This window comes from Thalassophryne amazonica, chromosome 9 (genome assembly GCF_902500255.1).
Source record: "Thalassophryne amazonica chromosome 9, fThaAma1.1, whole genome shotgun sequence".
Taxonomy (NCBI): domain Eukaryota; kingdom Metazoa; phylum Chordata; class Actinopteri; order Batrachoidiformes; family Batrachoididae; genus Thalassophryne; species Thalassophryne amazonica.
The window spans coordinates 94,272,827-94,290,811 of NC_047111.1; the positions used below are offsets into that span (position 1 = coordinate 94,272,827).

At 39.6% G+C, this 17,985-nt stretch overlaps 2 protein-coding genes and 1 long non-coding RNA gene across 3 annotated transcripts in view; all 3 read right to left on the reverse strand.

Moving 5' to 3' along the window:
* Positions 1-88: 88 nt before the first annotated feature.
* Positions 89-10,731, reverse strand: LOC117517672. Its single transcript, XR_004562789.1, has 4 exons — positions 10,677-10,731; positions 2,113-2,274; positions 1,730-1,990; positions 89-1,008 (listed from the first exon to the last, which is right to left on the reverse strand). It is a non-coding gene; the product is annotated as an uncharacterized LOC117517672 (long non-coding RNA).
* LOC117517988 (roundabout homolog 2-like) lies at positions 1,306-17,385 on the reverse strand. The gene is made up of 6 exons (XM_034179105.1): positions 17,198-17,385; positions 16,656-16,913; positions 10,730-10,878; positions 2,113-2,274; positions 1,730-1,990; positions 1,306-1,313 (listed from the first exon to the last, which is right to left on the reverse strand). Exons 1-6 carry the CDS (start codon positions 17,281-17,283, stop codon positions 1,306-1,308), a joined length of 924 nt encoding a protein of 307 aa, XP_034034996.1. The 5' UTR covers positions 17,284-17,385.
* LOC117517989 (roundabout homolog 2-like) overlaps positions 17,309-17,985 on the reverse strand; it is a 334,769-nt gene continuing 334,092 nt past the window's right edge. Inside the window, exon 27 of the mRNA XM_034179106.1 lies at positions 17,309-17,366. Coding sequence (XP_034034997.1) covers positions 17,309-17,366 — 58 coding nt within the window. The remainder of the gene's footprint in view (positions 17,367-17,985) is intronic.

Consider the following 17,985-nt stretch of genomic DNA (forward strand, 5'->3'; position numbering starts at 1 on the left):
CACGTATTTGCCATTGAATGCTCTACCTCGGCATGTTTTAAAGTAACTGTCTTTGCCTCCTCAAAGTAACGTATGGCCTTAAATCCATGTTCCCATGCTGTCCTTTGAGTATTGCACTGTCATCACATCACTCATTTGTGTAATTTGAGTAGCTCTATCTGAAAGAATATACATAGAATTTTGCTAACAGACCCTTTTGGACATGGCAGAGAAGTAACTTTGGATATCTGATATTTTGCTTTTGTTACCATAAAGATATGCCAAGTGTTATTATAAGTACAATGCATAATAAGGTTCTCAGCAAACATTATTTTGGCATATTACTCCCTTTTTTCTTTTTTTTCTTTTTTTTTTGCCTTGAAACGCTCCATACGATATATATTGGTATTTCTCAAAACAATTGCAACAGTATATATTATCATCTGTTTAGGTTCTGTTGAACTGAGACGTCTGTCTTCACCTTCCTCAGCTCGGCCGACAATGAGTTTGTGCTTATTTCCACCAGACCTCTCTGTGCAAAAATACAACAATACAGAAGCTTCATCAAAATAAACTAAGGTTTTGAGCATTATTGAGAATGGCTCACATTAATAAATTACAAAAGAGACAACATCAGGTTCGGCTTGCATAGCAAAATAAAATAATAATAATAATAATAATAATTTAAAAGAAAAACAAATGACATTAAAAAATATATTTACAAATGATGCAAGTCCTTTGATTTTAGCCATTTTTCTTGTGATTACGCTTCATCTCCGCTGTGTGAATTGTTGTACATGGTGTGACAGAAAACAGAAGCAGACATAGAACATAGTGTCGACTCTTTTGAAGAGGGGGATGAAAATAACACTGTGAGACTGGTGTCTGTGTCTGTACATGACATTTACAGCTCCACATTTTATCTTGCACTTTCTTTCTCTGCCATCATTCTCTGTCGCTCGCAGAGAGAAAATCTCATAGCGTTTATGAACAAGGCGGCAACTGCGGCAAAGTTGCTTCACAAAGACTCTGAAAGAGGCAGGCAGAAAAAAATTCTGTTGAATATTTATTTCATGTCCATCATGTATTAGACAAAATATTACACTTGTGAGGTTCACAGTATAATTTTGGTTCCAAACACAGAATTGATTGATACAAATTTCCCATTTTATGCCAACAGTCTAAAAGAAAATGTAGTGGTCTAATAGCATATCGTCGCAATGTCTGATAGGAACCCAATAAAGGACACTTTTGTTGCATTTTTTTGCAAGCAAATGTTACCTGCAATTGTAATAATTATTGTGAATGATTGCGATTGCTGTCTGACTAAGAATCTACAGACAGAGTTACATTTATGTAAAGATGCATCTTACATTACACACATTTATGACAATATTTGTTGAGTACACTGTGCATTCATGCTCGCTGTTCTGATAAATATTAAAAAGTGTACTCCCAATCGATTTAAAAACACAACAAACAAATAAACAGGGCCTTAACACACCTTCATTCTAAAGCCGAGCAACAAGGCACTTCAACACTGTGCAGCCCTACCACTACTGTTATTTAGAGCCATATGATGGGATGCAAACAACATTTCTCAGAACTATGAAAGATTAAAGATGTTTTAGTCAAAAGTGAGCAGTATTTCAACCTTTGCAGTGTATGTTTGGCTTGGGGCGGGGGTGGGGGTGGGGGGCATTTAGGAATCACCTCACAGAGCACAATGTCGCCAAAGAAAAACACTTACAGTGTTCCCTTTTTTCTGTGCTGCTTGTTGGTGGATGCCCGTTGCGAGATGGATCTGTGCCAGGTCTCTGGTGGGAACCCCGACTCAGGGTGGCCCTGCTGGATGCTGTTGTGCCACTCCAGGACACCATATGTTGCTGTTCTAGTGTCGACACCGTTACCATGCACTCCTGAGATGGGTCTGAGGCTGCAGCTGCCCATGAGCTGTGCATGCAGGCAGCGCCCGCGCTGTGCGGGGACTTCATGGCTCGTGTGTGGGCTGCTGAGAGGATGGCAGACGAGCATATTTGGCAACGCATATGAATAAGACATCATACTGCAGCTACTCATTATTCTCCTTCTTGTAACACAGGATTCTCTAAGAGAATAAAAGACACAACTTACAGTCTGTGTTGGTGTTTCTTGGTCTGGGCAGAGTTCCAACTTTGTCTGATTGCGGTTTGAGGCCAGTAAGTGGTGCCCTCTTGTGTCCAAGGCTATGCGTGCCCTGTGCACCTGTGTCAGCTGTGCCAGAGCTGTCCGAGTGGCACTGCTGAGAAGTTATACCTACACAACAGGAAGGACCAGACGATTTAAAGGGATCATATTGTGCAATATCAATTTTTTTTTCAAAATTTTACAGTTAAATATGGTTGCGTCTAAGCAAAATTTGGACTTGAAATTAGACCATTTTAGACTTTTATGACAAGCAGTTAAACAGACAATAGCTGATCTATAATTTGTACAGTATAACCCCCCTCCCATTCCCACATACACACACAGTTCTGCATGCATATGAAGATGGATTCCAAAGTTTACATACAGGTGTGAAATTCAGATTTATTATAATGGTGAATCTATATAATACTGTAATAACAAAGTGGCTTCTGTGTGCGTGTGTGCATGCATGTGTCTGGCTTTGATCATGGCGAAACCAGGGACAGCTGACATTTGCCGTTTGGTGCTTATGTATTTTGGTTCAAGGATGAATACTGCGAAAATGGAAAGTTGATAGGACAAATTTTAGCAAACCAGTAAACAATGGACATTGTGTTGCAATGCACCATGGGAGTTTGGGGTTTTGGGGTTTTAAATATTGTTATTGTGGTTCATGTTAGTTTATAACATGAACCACAATAACAGTGTTGTTAGTATTATTGATTTTTTGTGTTTTTGTAATTCAATTGGTTTAGTCAGTTTAATAAAGTGTTATGTTGCAAAAATTGGGGAGAGGTGACATTTGCCGTTTGGTATGTTTACATATTTTGGGTCAAGGATGAATGGCGCCAAAACCAAACATTGATAGGACTAATATTTTTATAGCAGCTACATATGTTAGTTAATAACAGTGAACAATGAGCACTGATTTTTACATTCTGGACTTACACACTGATCCAACAGGGGGCGGTAAATCATCTATATATTAAAAGCATGAGTGCTTGCATGATTTTATTAATAAGTTCAATGTAAATACATAATGTAATTGTAAATACATTAAAAAATGGATGAAACAAGAAAGTGAAAACATTTATTTCCATTGTGGTCCATAAAAAAAATAAAATGGCAAATTAGAAGTAAATCTAGACACGGTGAATCATCACGACAACACGCTTGCTTAAAACATCATGCAGAGGTGCAGCGATATCAAAGTACTCGATGAGTGGCGAAAAAGCAGTTGTACATTCATGTTAAAGGAACATGTTAAAGACAGACGGACTCTACCACCTTGCACTCGCCTCAAAGCAGCCTGATGCCACCTCGACATAAGTTGGGTCAAAATATGGCAAAAAATCACTATGAAATATCAGGAAATGGGAACGGAATACGCACCATATGATCAAAAATGTCATCCAAAGAAGCTGTCACCCTAAAATGTATTTACAAATTCACCATTGGAAGCGGGAAGCTTCAACTGCAACTCGGTGTCCCCTGTGGAAATACTGCCAACATTACCGACTTTGTTCGTGTCTTGATTCTCTGGACTGAAGACATTGCTCCATATGCATGACTGAACTTTAAATAAACAGCCATACAATATATGACAACTTCAAAATTCTTTGTATTGCTAATTTTTGGGATTATTTATAGCCACACTGTCCTTCATTCCTGCCCTGCAGTAGAGTAATAAAAGCAATGAAAAACACATTCTCAGTGCATGAGTGATTCTCTTAACCTGTCTAACAGTGGAATCTAAATAAAGAGTAACATCCTGTCCCTGTGGGAGACACATTCAGGTCTCTCTATAAGCAAATGGTTTCAGATAGAAAGCTATTTTTGAATTGATCAAATCTTTAATATTAAATGCATGACTTCTGAAGCAGTCTACAGCATGGTTCTGATGCATGCGAGTACACAGTCTTTCTAAAAATATATCTAACACTTTGTAGGAAAATAAATAAATAAAAAATGTGCAGAAATGATGTGGGAATGTGGTCTTCAATTCACTTACATACACAAAGTCATGGGTCTATAATGTGACTAAAGCATCCTTTTAGAACTCCTGTAATCTATTTATCTTCTATAATCTAACTGATTTTCAGTTGGTTTGGTTTATGCCAGGTTATGCTTTGTACATGTTTTTTTTTTTTTTTTACAAACAGAATTTTAAGGTGCAGCAGGGTTTATTTGTCATGGTTTCTTCAGTAGGTGACCTCCAGCGCTCACTGGGATGGTTTGCAGCTGAGCGTGAAGCATTTGGGATGAGAATCACAACCTCCAAATCAGAGGCTGTGGCACTCTGCTGGAAACCAGAGGATTACATCCACCGAGTTGGGAATCACACTCTGCCACAAGAGAAGTGTTTTAGGTATCACTGGGTTCTTATTTTGTTTTTTTTGTTCACTAGTGAGGGAGCAAGAGCCTGACAGGCTGCCTGTGTTCTAAACAGAGTGTGTTCTAGTTCTAAACACTAATAACTAATACTTATTTTCAGATGTGGAGGTATCCTGGAGCTGACCTCTCATGACCTAAAGGGGTCAAAATTTTAAAATATTCCAATTATATTGAAAGGAATATCATATTATTTGTCTGATCATCTTCTTCTTCTTCTTCTTTGTCTTTCGGCTGTTCCCGTTAGGGGTCGCCACAGCAGATCAATCATTTCCATCTCACCCTGTCCTCTGTATCTTCCTCTGTCACACCAACCACCTGCATGTCCTCTCTCAGGACATCCATGAACCTCCTCTTTGGTCTCCCTCTTCTCCTCCTGCCTGGTGGCTCCATCCTCAGCATCCTTCTCCCTGTATACCCTGGGTCCCTCCTCTGCACATGTCCAAACCATCTCAATCTCGCCTCTCTGACTTTGTCTCCAAACCGTCCCACCTGAGCTGTCCCTCTGATATGTTCATTCCTAATCTTGTCCATTCTTGTCACTCCCAAAGAGAATGTCAACATCTTCAGCTCTGCCACCTCCAGCTCTGCCTCCTGTCTTTTTGTTAGTGCCACTGTCTCTAAACCATACAACATAGCTGGTCTCACTACTGTTTTGTAAACTTTCCCCTTCACTCTTGCTGATATTCTTCGGTCACAAATCACTCCTGCCACCTTTCTCCACCCACTCCACCCTGCCTGCACTCTCTTCTTCACCTCTCTACCACACTCTCCATTACTTTGAACAGTTGACCCCAAATATTTAAACTCATCTACTTTCACCACTTCTACTCCTTGTAACTGCACTATTCCACTGGGCTCCCTCTCAACACACATGTACTCAGTCTTGCTTCTACTGACTTTCATTCCCCTTCTCTCCAAAGCATATCTCCACTTCTCCAGACTAGACTCAACTTGCTCTCTACTCTCACTACAGATCACAATGTCATCTGCAAACATCATAGTCCATGGGGACTCCTGTCTGATCTCATCTATCAACCTGTCCATCACCACTGCAAACAAGAAAGGACTCAGAGCTGATCCTTGGTGTAATCCCACCTCCACCTTGAATGAGTCTGTCATTCCGACTGCGCATCTCACCGCTGTCACACTATTCTTGTACATGTCCTGTACTACCCTAACATACTTCTCTGCCACTCCAGACTTCCTCATACAATGCCACAACTCTTCTCTTGGCACCCTATCATAAGCTTTTTCTAAGTCCACAAACACACAATGTAACTCTTTCTGTCCTTCTCTGTACTTTTCCAACAGTATTCTCAGAGCAAACATTGCATCTGTAGTGCTCTTTCTCGGCATGAAACCATATTGCTGCTCACAGATCTTCACCTGTTTTCTAAGCCTAGCTTCTACTACTTTTTCCCATAACTTCATGCTGTGGCTGATCAGCTTTATGCCTCTGTAGTTACTGCAGCTTTGCACATCACCCTTGTTCTTGAAAATAGGAACCAGCACACTTCGTCTCCACTCCTCAGGCATCCTCTCACTTTCCAAGATTTTATTAAAAAATCTGGTTAGAAACTCTACTGCCATCTCTCCTAGACATTTCCATGCCTCCATTGGAATGTCATCTGGACCAACTGCCTTTCCACTCTTCATCCTCTTCATAGCAGCCCTCACTTCTTCCTTGCTAATCTCTTTTACTTCCTGATTTACTCTCACCACATCATCCAGCCTTTTCTCTCGCTCATTTCTTTATTCATCAACTCTTCGAAATATTCCCTCCACCTTCTCAGCACACACTCCTCACTTGTCAGCACATTACCATGTGCATCTTTTACCACCCGAACCTGCTACACATCCTTTCCAGCTCTGTCCCTTTGTCTGGCCAATCGGTACAAGTCCTTTTCTCCTTCCTTACTATTCAACTTCTTGTACAGCTCGCAATATGCCTTTTCCTTTGCTTTTGTCACTTCTCTTCTCGCCTTACGCCGCATCTCCTTGTACTCCTGTCTACTTTCTTCATCTCTCCGACTATCCCAAAACTTTTTCACCAACCTCTTTCTCCTTATGCTTTCCTGGACCTCTTCATTCCACCACCAAGTCTCCTTGTCTTCCTTCCACTGTCCAGATGTCATACCAGTACTGCCCTAGCTGTCTCCCTCACCACATCTGCAGTACTCTTCCAATTGTCCAAAATTGCTTTCCCTCCAACTAGCGCTTCTCTCACCTGCTTGCTAAATTTCACACAACAGTCTTCCTCCTTCAGCTTCCACCATCTGATCCTTTGTTGAGCTCTCACTCTCTTCTACTTCTTTACCTCTAAAGTCATCCTACAAACAACCATCCTATGCTGTCTAGTGACACTCTCTCCTGCTACCACCTTACAGTCTGTGATTTCTTTTAGCTTGCATCTCCTATAAAGAATGTAGTCCACCTGTGTGCACCTTCCTCCACTTTTATATGTTACCCTGTGCTCCTCCCTTTTCTTAAAGTAGGTATTCACCACAGCCATGTCCATCCTTTTAGCAAAATCAACTACCATCTGTCCTTCCCCATTCCTATCCTTGATACCATATCTACCCAGTACTTCCTCATCACCTCTGTTCCCTTCACCAACATGCCCATTGAAGTCTGCTCCTATCACCACTCTTTCATGCTGGGCACACTCTCCACCACCTCATCTAACACACTCCAGAAATCTTCTTTCTCCTTCATCTCACAACCTACCTGTGGGGCATATGCACTGATGATATTCATCATCACCCCTTCAATTTCCAACTTCACACTCATCACCCCTGTCAGACACTCGCTTAACCTCCAACACACTTTTAACATACTCTTCTTTTAAAATGACCCCAACACCATTTCTCTTTCTGTCCTCACCATGGTACAACAACTTGTACCCACTGCCGATGCTCCTGCTCTTACTTCCCTTCCACTTGGTCTCTTGCACACACAATATGTCTACCTTTCTCCTCTCCATCATATCAGCCAGCTCTCTCTCCCTTTACCAGTCATACTACCAACATTCAAAGTCCCCACTCTCATTTCCACCCTTCTAGTTTTCTTCTTCTCCCCGCTGTTCGTGGCAACGTTTTCCTCCTCTTCTTCGTCGTCGTCTTCGCCCAGCATAATCATAATGACTCCAAAAAGATATAGTTTAGACTATTCTAGAGTAAATGTTGTGGATTTACAGGGTAAAAAGAGCAAAAACAATGACAAAGGCCACTTTCAGTTATACAGGGGTCAAAAGTTAAGGTTGCAACCAATTTTGGCAATAAAGTGATGAATATTACAAGAAACCCCTGTCACAGCTCACATGGAGCCATTGTAAAGTCAGGAGAACATTCTTGGATCCCAAAAATATAAAATCCGCACTTCATTTAAAACTCTAACAGCACTTGGTACAAAGGCTTTCTTATAGATATTTCTATTTGCCTTTGGTGCTCTGCAGTGTCTGAAGGTAACAAGTTTGAATTCTCTGAAAAATAGAACATCAAGGTTAGCAAGCTAGCCAATTTTGCTATCACGGTCTACCTTTTATAGAAGTTCAACAATTCAATGTGAAAGAAAAAGAAAAATGTCTGCACACTTAAATCCTTTTGTACATTTAATAGCCAAGCTTTCGGTCGACAGACCTTCCTCGACCGAAAGCTTGGTTATTAAATGTACAAAAGGATTTAAGTGTGCAGACATTTTTCTTTTTCTTTCACAGTTTTCGTTTATGTTTGGCACCTTTTATTCGTGAGTGCAGTGTATCCGTTTATATGTAGAAGTTCAACAAGTCAATACAATTCAGTACAATATAAAGAGAACAAAACACAAACATTTTAAATTAATCAGTGAACTTAAATTTCTCATCATATCCAAAAGTAATTGTACACAATCAAACTTAGGCAGTATTATTAGACAGCATTGCTTAAATTTTCATTGTTACGCAGATGATACTCAGCTTTATCTATCCATGAAGCCAGAGGACACACACCAATTAGCTAAACTGCAGGATTGTCTTACAGACATAAAGACATGGATGACCTCTAATTTCTTGCTTTTAAACTCAGATAAAACTGAAGTTATTGTACGTGGCCCCACAATCTTAGAAACATGGTGTCTAACCAGATCCTTACTCTGGATGGCATTACCCTGACCTCTAGTAATACTGTGAGAAATCTTGGAGTCATTTTTGATCAGGATATGTCATTCAAAGCGCATATTAAACACATATGTAAGACTGCTTTTTTGCATTTATGCAATATCTCTAAAATTAGAAAGGTCTTGTCTCAGAGTGATGCTGAAAAAACTAATTCATGCATTTATTTCCTCTAGGCTGGACTATTGTAATTCATTATTATCAGGTTGTCCTAAAAGTTCCCTGAAAAGCCTTCAGTTAATTCAAAATGCTACAGCTAGAGTACTGACGGGGACTAGAAGGAGAGATCATATCTCACCCATATTGGCCTCTCTTCATTGGCTTCCTGTTAATTCTAGAATAGAATTAAAATTCTTCTTCTTACTTATAAGGTTTTGAATAATCAGGTCCCATCTTATCTTAGGGACCTCATAGTACCATATCACCCCAATAGAGCGCTTCGCTCTCAGACTGCAGGCTTACTTGTAGTTCCTAGGGTTTCAGGCTCCTCTCCTGTGGAACCAGCTTCCAATTCAGCTCAGGGAGACAGACACCGTCTCTACTTTTAAGATTAGGCTTAAAACTTTCCTTTTTGCTAAAGCTTATAGTTAGGGCTGGATCAGGTGACCCTGAACCATCCCTTAGTTATGCTGCTATAGACTTAGACTGCTGGGGGGTTCCCATGATGCACTGAGTGTTTCTTTCTCTTTTTGCTCTGTATGCACCACTCTGCATTTAATCAATTAGTGATTGATCTCTGCTCCCCTCCACAGCATGTCTTTTTCCTGGTTCTCTCCCTCAGCCCCAACCAGTCCCAGCAGAAGACTGCCCCTCCCTGAGCCTGGTTCTGCTGGAGGTTTCTTCCTGGTAAAAGGGAGTTTTTCCTTCCCACTGTCGCCAAGTGCTTGCTCACAGGGGGTCGTTTTGACCACTGGGGTTTTTACGTAATTATTGTATGGCCTTGCCTTACAATATAAAGCGTCTTGGGGCAACTGTTTGTTGTGATTTGGTGTTATATAAATAAAATTGATTGATTGGTTGATTGATAATTTGTATGGCTTTCTTTGGCAATAAAACATTGAATGTTTTTGTTTTATATATATGTGTTTCCCCAAACCTCAATGCAATGTCATGTATGGAACTATTAATGAATAATATAAAGTAGTTAGTGAAAACCGAGAGAGGAAATCTTGGGCTTTAGGCAGCATTGCAATGGATTTTGACATTTTGGATTTAACATAATTATTATGTTATGTAAAAGCTAAGCAGTGTGGCATCTGGTTAGTATTGGGATGGGTGACCTCTTTGGAACACCAGTGGCTGTGTGTGTTTCTCCAGGTGAAACTGGAGTTGCGTCAGGAAGGGCATCCGGCGTAAAACGTGTGCCAACTGTCGATGCGGATCTGGCTGTATCTGCTGTGGCGACCCCAAACACAAAAACGGGAGCAGCCGAATGGACAACAACGGATTTAACATAATTTATTTGTGTTTTCCATCTTAATTTTTCATCAGTAATAACTCCAAAAATTTTAATTTCAGTTACAATTTCAATTTCAACATCATATACTGTATTGTTAGATTTCTGACTTGAATTCCTAGGCTTATTTCCAAATATAATGCACTTTGTTTTACTGAGATGAAGTTAATTTGATAATTTGAATGAAACCAACTAATGCTAACAATGCTTTTTTTATAGTAGTGAGAAACCTCAAACAGACTAGACACACAGGGGTGGCCATCTGCTTTGGACATGCTACCAATACAAAAATAACAAATTTAACAAAACACAAAATGAACATCTGAATAGGATTCTGGGAGAGGAACCCAAGGTTGAACCATAATAGATTACAGTATGTCCCATCTGGCTTGGGAAAACCTTTAGGTGGGGTATGTGTGGTTTGGGAGAAAGACATCTGGGCTACCTGACTTAACCTGGATATGTAGAGGAAAATGGATGGATGGATGGATGGATGGATGAATAATCTATTTGACCATATTTTAAACATACCTGACCCATCAAAGTTCTCCAAACTATGACTTGGCGTGTATTCAAAGCCGCACAATTCTTTGACACCACAGCATATCTTTCATCCTCATCCTCATCATCTTCAGAAAGGAGGGTGGCCCCAAAGTCAGAGCCCAGTGTACTGGACATGAAGTCCACAGGAGGGATTGGTGTGTTAGACATATTTGGACTACTCTTCATGTGCCTAATGAAGTTGGAGGAAATAATATGCATTAATGAAGAAAGCAACTGACATGAGGCACTGAGCACAGAGACTGCAACAGAATTTCCAGAGTGCTGAACTGGTGCATCTTCAGAAAGGTACAGAGGCAATATGCATAAATTTACTTAATTCTTCTTTTACCAGCTATGACAGCCTGCAGTGATTTCACAGATTACTTTTGCAGTGTGGATGTGTGTTGTTTTAACACAAAGGAGTTGTAATTGGATGGGATAAAGGATATCTGGATGGGCAGGACAGTCACCAACATGCCTGTTATCTCCCCCGCAGCTGTCTTCTGTGATGGCTCACATCCCACCATAGCGGAGATGCATGCATAATTACCAACTCTATTTACTGATGTCAGAGCAGCATGTTAGACCAAACCTAGTCATTAGCCTCCAACACATGTTGCCGCTGGCTTGTCAAGTTTTCCAAACCTCCCTCAAAGGTGTAATCAATGAACAGAGGACTGGGTTGATGTGCAAATACCAGCACTATACACTGTTCAGACATCGGTCACTGATATGTTAAACCCGAAAATATCAACAGAAGAAAATATCTAAAATTGCAGGCAGTTGTTTCACTGTGCAAGGGAAATATTGGAATTAGTTGTCTTAAAAACAACTGGGTTTGGAGATACTATAACTCCTTATGAACAAAACATACATGGAATGCATTAGAAGAAAATCATATATTATTGTTTTTCATTATTTTAAATAATGAAAATGACACAACAAAGGACTTATACTGATAATATTTCATTCATAATATTTTCTGTATATAATTTTGCTCGAAACAATCAACATGCGCTTGTACTGTTGGCTTTAATTCAAGGGATTTAACAAAACTGCATTAACAATTTAGGGCTTTTTTATACACAGTCCCTTATTTTGAGACACCATAACAAACTGGACAAATTAATTTAATGGATGATCGTGAATATAAATCAATGTTATATTTTTTATTTTGAAGTCAGGTAATTTGTCAAGTAATGAATTTATGCATAATTATTGGCATTTGAATGACATCTAGGTGTGGGGTGTCATAGGTAGTCTTTTGCAAGTATGCTGCTAGTAGGCTGCTCACTCCTTTCTAAGCATTTCAAAACAAATATCTGAGATAATATGACTTTCAGTGTTGTTGTACTAAACAAAACAAAACAAAAAACACTGAAATTTTATCCTTATTTAAATTCTATTTAGCACTGTTATGGGGCTATTCCACAGAACGCCGTTACTTCCCATTTAATTCCAAATAGCAAATCGAGGTGTGTTTTGAAGTATCACAGTACTAACTTCTTGATCTGTTGTTGTCAGTCTTGAACAAACTTGGTATACGAGGTCTGTCAATAAAATAACTGTCCTTTTTATTTTTTTTTTAAACTATATGGATTTGATTCATATGTTTTTACGTCAGACAAGCCTTGAACCCTCGTGCGCATGCATGAGTTTTTCCACACCTGTCGGTGACGTCATTCTCCTGTAAGCACGCCTTGTGGAAGGAGTGGTCCCGCCCCCTCGTCGGATTTTCATTGTCTGGAAATGGCGGAATGATTTGGACTTTTTTTCCCATCAGAATTTTTTCAGAAGCTGTTAGAGACTGGCACCTGGAAACCATTTTAAAAATTTATCTGGCTTTCGGTGAAAATTTTACAGGCTTCACAGAGAATAAGGACTGTTACTACAGCTTTAAGGACGCTCGGCACGCCGCGCTCCGAGCTGCGACGACGAGGGCAGAAAACGCCAGATCATTCTAAGCTGATGGCTCTGTGGATACGAGACCGTCGTGTGCCCTTTCTCTGGTTATCACAAGAGCTGGGACATCAGCCATTTTCCGGCAGATTTCACTTTTAACAAGAGATTTTGTCATGGACAGCCGCACGGAGGCTTCGTGCGTAACGACCGATTCGCTGTTTGAGCGAGACAAGGACACCTCCGTTTCGGAGTGTTAGAGACAAGTTGGGACATGCCTATCTCAGTTTCAATGCTTACCAGTCCAGTAGTATCAGAGAAATTGTGGTGAGCTGGGCATGTCCTAACTTGTCCCTCTAACTTGTCCTCTAACACTCGGAGGACAAAGTGTTGTAAAGAACAACAATCAAGACGTTAAAGAGCAAACTTCACTTTCCCCCAGAACGACATAATCAGGAAGCGAGTGTAGCTCACAGCAGCTCCCACTGAAAATAACGGAGAGACAGCCTGTGATTCTCCATGTTTACATAAAACAAATGCAATAACAACGTCTAAAAAGCCAGAAAACATATTCACGAGAGTTTTAGGCACAATATAAAAATAGTTTTATGTTGCGATGTTAATGGTTAATGGTGTCCGTGTGCAGCGGTTAAAGTGCAGTGTGACCAGAGCGTCTCAATGCAGTTCTCAGTGTTACTGAGATCTCGCAGTGCGGGACCTCTCTGAGGTTTTGCGGGATTTAAAACGCCAATAGGGCGAATAGCCAACATTTATGTGTCAAGACAATATTGAATGCACGTTTTACAATATGATAAAACGTGTCCACAATATAATAAAACATGTGCACAATATAATAAAATGAACACACATTCTCTCCACTGCAAAACATTTTGCGATGACACTTCCAGGGCTCCGTAAAAATGCCTGTTTTTACAAATAAAAAATGGAATATTTTACAAAAACACATTTATCTGTAAACACCACGCACGACACACGTCACATTAACGTGTTGGTTGACTAATGTGTTGGTTTGGTAACGTGTTGGTTTACAAAACTCAACCAATGAGTATTTAGCAGAAGAGGCACATTTTACCCAGAATCCTTTGCGATCTGTCTGTGTTTTTTTTTTTTTTTTTTTTTACAAAACTTCAGAATTAGTGCATTATTCAACATTAAAAGATATATGTTATATTTTAACTTTGTACAAATTACAGAATTGACATTAATGAAGTTATTCTATCAGTATTAATTTTATTTATACACCAAACCATAACTCAGCAGGGCTTTATTTTCCAAGATCTCCGCCTGACCGGAGCGTTGTGATTGGGTTGGGATTGGGAAGCTGGGCTTTGTGGCTGTGCACAGTTTGCGCCTGTGTTGGAATCCATGTAGTAAACAAGAGCTTCCAGCAGGGGGCAAGATGTTCAAAGACAGAAGTGCAGGCTCATTGTTTGGGTCTGTTCTCTCTTTTACTACCAGAAGGGATTGTGGTGTTCAAATTCAAACTCCAATTCAGTTTGTTAGTAGTTGCAAATGTACCAGAGGCAGTACTGGAATTTATCGGTTATCTGTAACTTCCGATACATTTTTGGGTGGTTATCAGTTTATCTTTTAAAAGATAACTTTTCAGTTATCTGATTATCTGTTATCAAAGTTAATTTTTTTTTTTTTTGTTATCTGTGCCCACCACTGTTCATTCCAAATTTGCACTTTTTTGAGTCATGGGCAATTGTAATACAAGGGTGTTCTGTGGAATAGGGTTGTTAGGACTTTTTAGCTGGCACAGATAGCTAGGAAATAACTTACACTGATAATATCATAGTTACACAGGCTATATACTGGTCATAGTTTTTAACACCTGCGCCCAGGTTATTAGCACCACAAAATGCATTTGCTAATCAATCACCTGAAACCAGATTACCGACAGTTGTATGCAAAAATTTTGGCACCCCTGATAATTTTCATGATTTTCCTTTATAAATCATTGGTTGTCTGGATCAGAAATTTCAGTTAAATATATCATATAGCATACAAACACACTGATATTTGAGAAGTGAAATGAAGTTTCTAGTATTTACAGAAAGTGTGCAATAATTATTAAACAGAATTGGCAGGTGCATAAATTGGGTACCCTTGTCATTTATTGCTTTGAATACATTCAGCACTAATTATTAGAACACAAAATTGGTTTGCTAAGCTCATTGACCCTTAACCTCCTCACACAGGTGAATCCAATCATGAGAAAGGGTATTTAAGGTGGACATTTGCAAATGTTTCCCCCTTTGCATCTCTTCTAATGAGTGGCAACATGGGAGCCTCTAAACAACTCTCAAATGACCTGAAAACAAAGATTGTTCAGCATCATGGTTTAGGGAAAAGATACAAAAAGCTATTTCAGAGATTTCAGCTGTCAGTTTCCACTGTGAGAAACATAGTGAGGAAATGGAAGACCGCAGGCACAGTACTAGTTAAGGCCCGAAGTGGCAGGCCAAGAAAAATCTCAGATAAGCTGAAGCAGTTCTGTGGGTTGACAGTCATAGTTAACCCACAGAACTGTTTCAAAGACCTACAACATGATCTTGCTGCAGACAGTGTCTCTGTGCATCATTCAACTATACAGCACACTTTACACAAGGAGATGCTGTAATGCAGAGGAAGCCTTTTCTGCATACACACCACAAACAGAGGCGCTTGAGGTATGCTAAAACACATTTGGACAAGCCAGCTTCATTTTGGAATAATTTGCTGGTGAAATAAGGACTGATGAAACTAAAATTGAGTTATCTGGACATAACAAGGGGTGATATGCATGGCTGAAAAAGAACACAGCATTCCAAGAAAAACACTTGCTACCTACAGTAAAATTTGGAGGTGGTTCTATCATGCTGTGTGTCCAATGCAGGTACTGGGAATCTTGTTAAAGTTGAGGCTCACATGGATTCCAGTCAATATCAGCAGATTCTTCAGATCAGTGACAAAGTTTAAGTTGTGCCAGGGCTGGATCTTTCAACAAGACGATGACCCGAAACACTGCACAAAATCTACTAAGGCGTTCATGCAGAGGAACAAGTACAATGATTTGGAATGGCCATCTCAGTTCAGACTTGAATGTTATTGAAAATCTGTGGTGTGATTTTAAGCGAGCTGTCCATGCTTGGAAACCAACAAACCTGAGATGTTTTGTAAAGATGAATGGTCAAAAATACCTTCAAGCAGAATCCAGATTCTCACTGGAAGCTATAGGAAGCATTTAGAGGCTGTTATTTCTGCAAAAGGAGGATTGATGTAATTTTTTTTCTGTTGGATTCCCCAAATTAATGCACCTGTCTAATTTTGTTTAAATAATTATTGCACACTTTCTGTAAATCCTGTAAACTTCATTTCACTTCTCAAATATCACTGTTTGTCTGCTAAATGATATATTTAACAGAAATTTGTGATCCAGACAACCAATGATTTATAAAGGAAAATCATGAAAATTATCAGTGGTGCCAAAACTTTTACGTACAACTGTACTTTGTAACCTTAGTTAGCTTGATAACTTTGAGATAGGTTGGCATGTTTGGGATACATTCATCCCACCTGGGTCACACTGGTTTTACCCATGGTCTACCCCTTTACTCATTTGGCTGGCCAGGAGTCAAATGGAGATCCTACCATCCCATAAGCAAGCGCCTTGATGAAAACCTTCCAAGAAGAACATGACTATTTATGTTCCCTTTTTTCTGTATTTAAATTTGCTTGCCTGAGATAACCTAACCTGGTTAGTAGCTGCTGGAGTACTGAGTTTGAGAAATCTATTTGAAATAATGTCTGCTGCTGTTGATTTAAAAGAGAAACAGAGAGGACTTTAAAGTGGTATTGCTAACCAGTAATACATTGTAAAATCTTGACCACTTTTAAATGTCATTATATTTGTATGAATTGTCATTGGTTTTATATAATCAACATATAGCCAATGGATCTCATCACTGTAATCTTATCAATCTGATATTTTAAACAATAAAATACACCAGGTTTCAGAGCAGGCATTAAAATGTGGTAGATTGGATGTTCAAAGAGCTTTACCATGCCTGCTTCGCCACCTCGTATTGGTAGGCTCGGGTCAGCTCATCCAAGTGAGCCTGTAAAATGGACTGCATTTCTTCATGGTGGGCGGAGCTGAGAGAAGAAGACGGTGGTTGGCTGAATGGAACTGCTGCAGGTGAGGAAGTTCTCCCCCTCAGGGGTGGAGTGGGACCTCGTTCCTCTTCCAATTCGTTATCCAAGTTCTGGTGAAGGTAAGGCTGGACTGACAGGGGTGGACCCCAGCTGTCTCCGTCATATCTAATGTGTGGACAAAAATGTGATGGTGAAACATAATTATTTAATTGAAGAGATGATTCTTTCTGAAAAATATTTTTTTTTTTCTTTTATCTGTATTACAGAAGTAGACAGCCAGCAAAATGAACCCTGTGATGCTCTTAACCAGAATCTCTGATTGAAAGCAAACACACAGTCACTGGACACAGGTGCTGGGGATTCTGACCTAGGTGTTTGTGTTTCTGTGTGTAGACATGTTTGTGTGTGCGTTGGAGTCCAGAGATGGATGAGATATGAACATGTCTTACCCTCCTCCGTGGCTTTCCTGGGGGTACTGGTCAAGGTCAACCTCGGTACCAGGGAGAGGGTGCATGGGTGGAGGAGGCAGGGGCATGTTCGCCCAACACGTCCCATTTGATTTAGAAGTCTTTGTTCCACCCTTCGCCTTCTTCTTCTTCCCAACCTTTCCATTTCCACCTGAGGGTGAATAAAGAATAAAGAAAGTTCACTATGCGAGATGCTAAGCAATCCCTGTGCACCAGGCATTTGTAATAAACAACTACATGGGTCCTCATTGTCCAAAAATGCATTTCACACAATAGCAAAGAAAATCAATTCTTAGATGCAGATCTCAATCATTTCTATAATATAGTTCCATTTTCCCAGTCCCCAACCAATCATTATTATACTTTCATAACCAGGAAAGCAGTCAGAGTGTCACTAAAAAAAAATGAAATTTTGTATTGGAATTAATAATTGTGTAAGATGAATGAGAGCTGTCAGGTTTTGTTTCTTTTTTAATTTCCGGGAATTTTTAACGCTTGATGGTGAAAATAGACCATTAGGTTATGTTTAAATTAAAACAAAAACTAAACTGAGCTTTTCATGCATCTTCTCTTTGCTCAGACTTATGAATGCTGATCAGATATGGATTAACAACAAAGAAACAAACAAACCCTTAGGTATCTTCAACTGGATGTTAATAAAGACTACAACTGAAAGGATTCTTTGTCTTCATAACTTATATGTTATCATTACCAAGGTTAAGGGAAAATTGTCAAACATTTTGCACAGTTTAGGAAACTTATTAAAAATT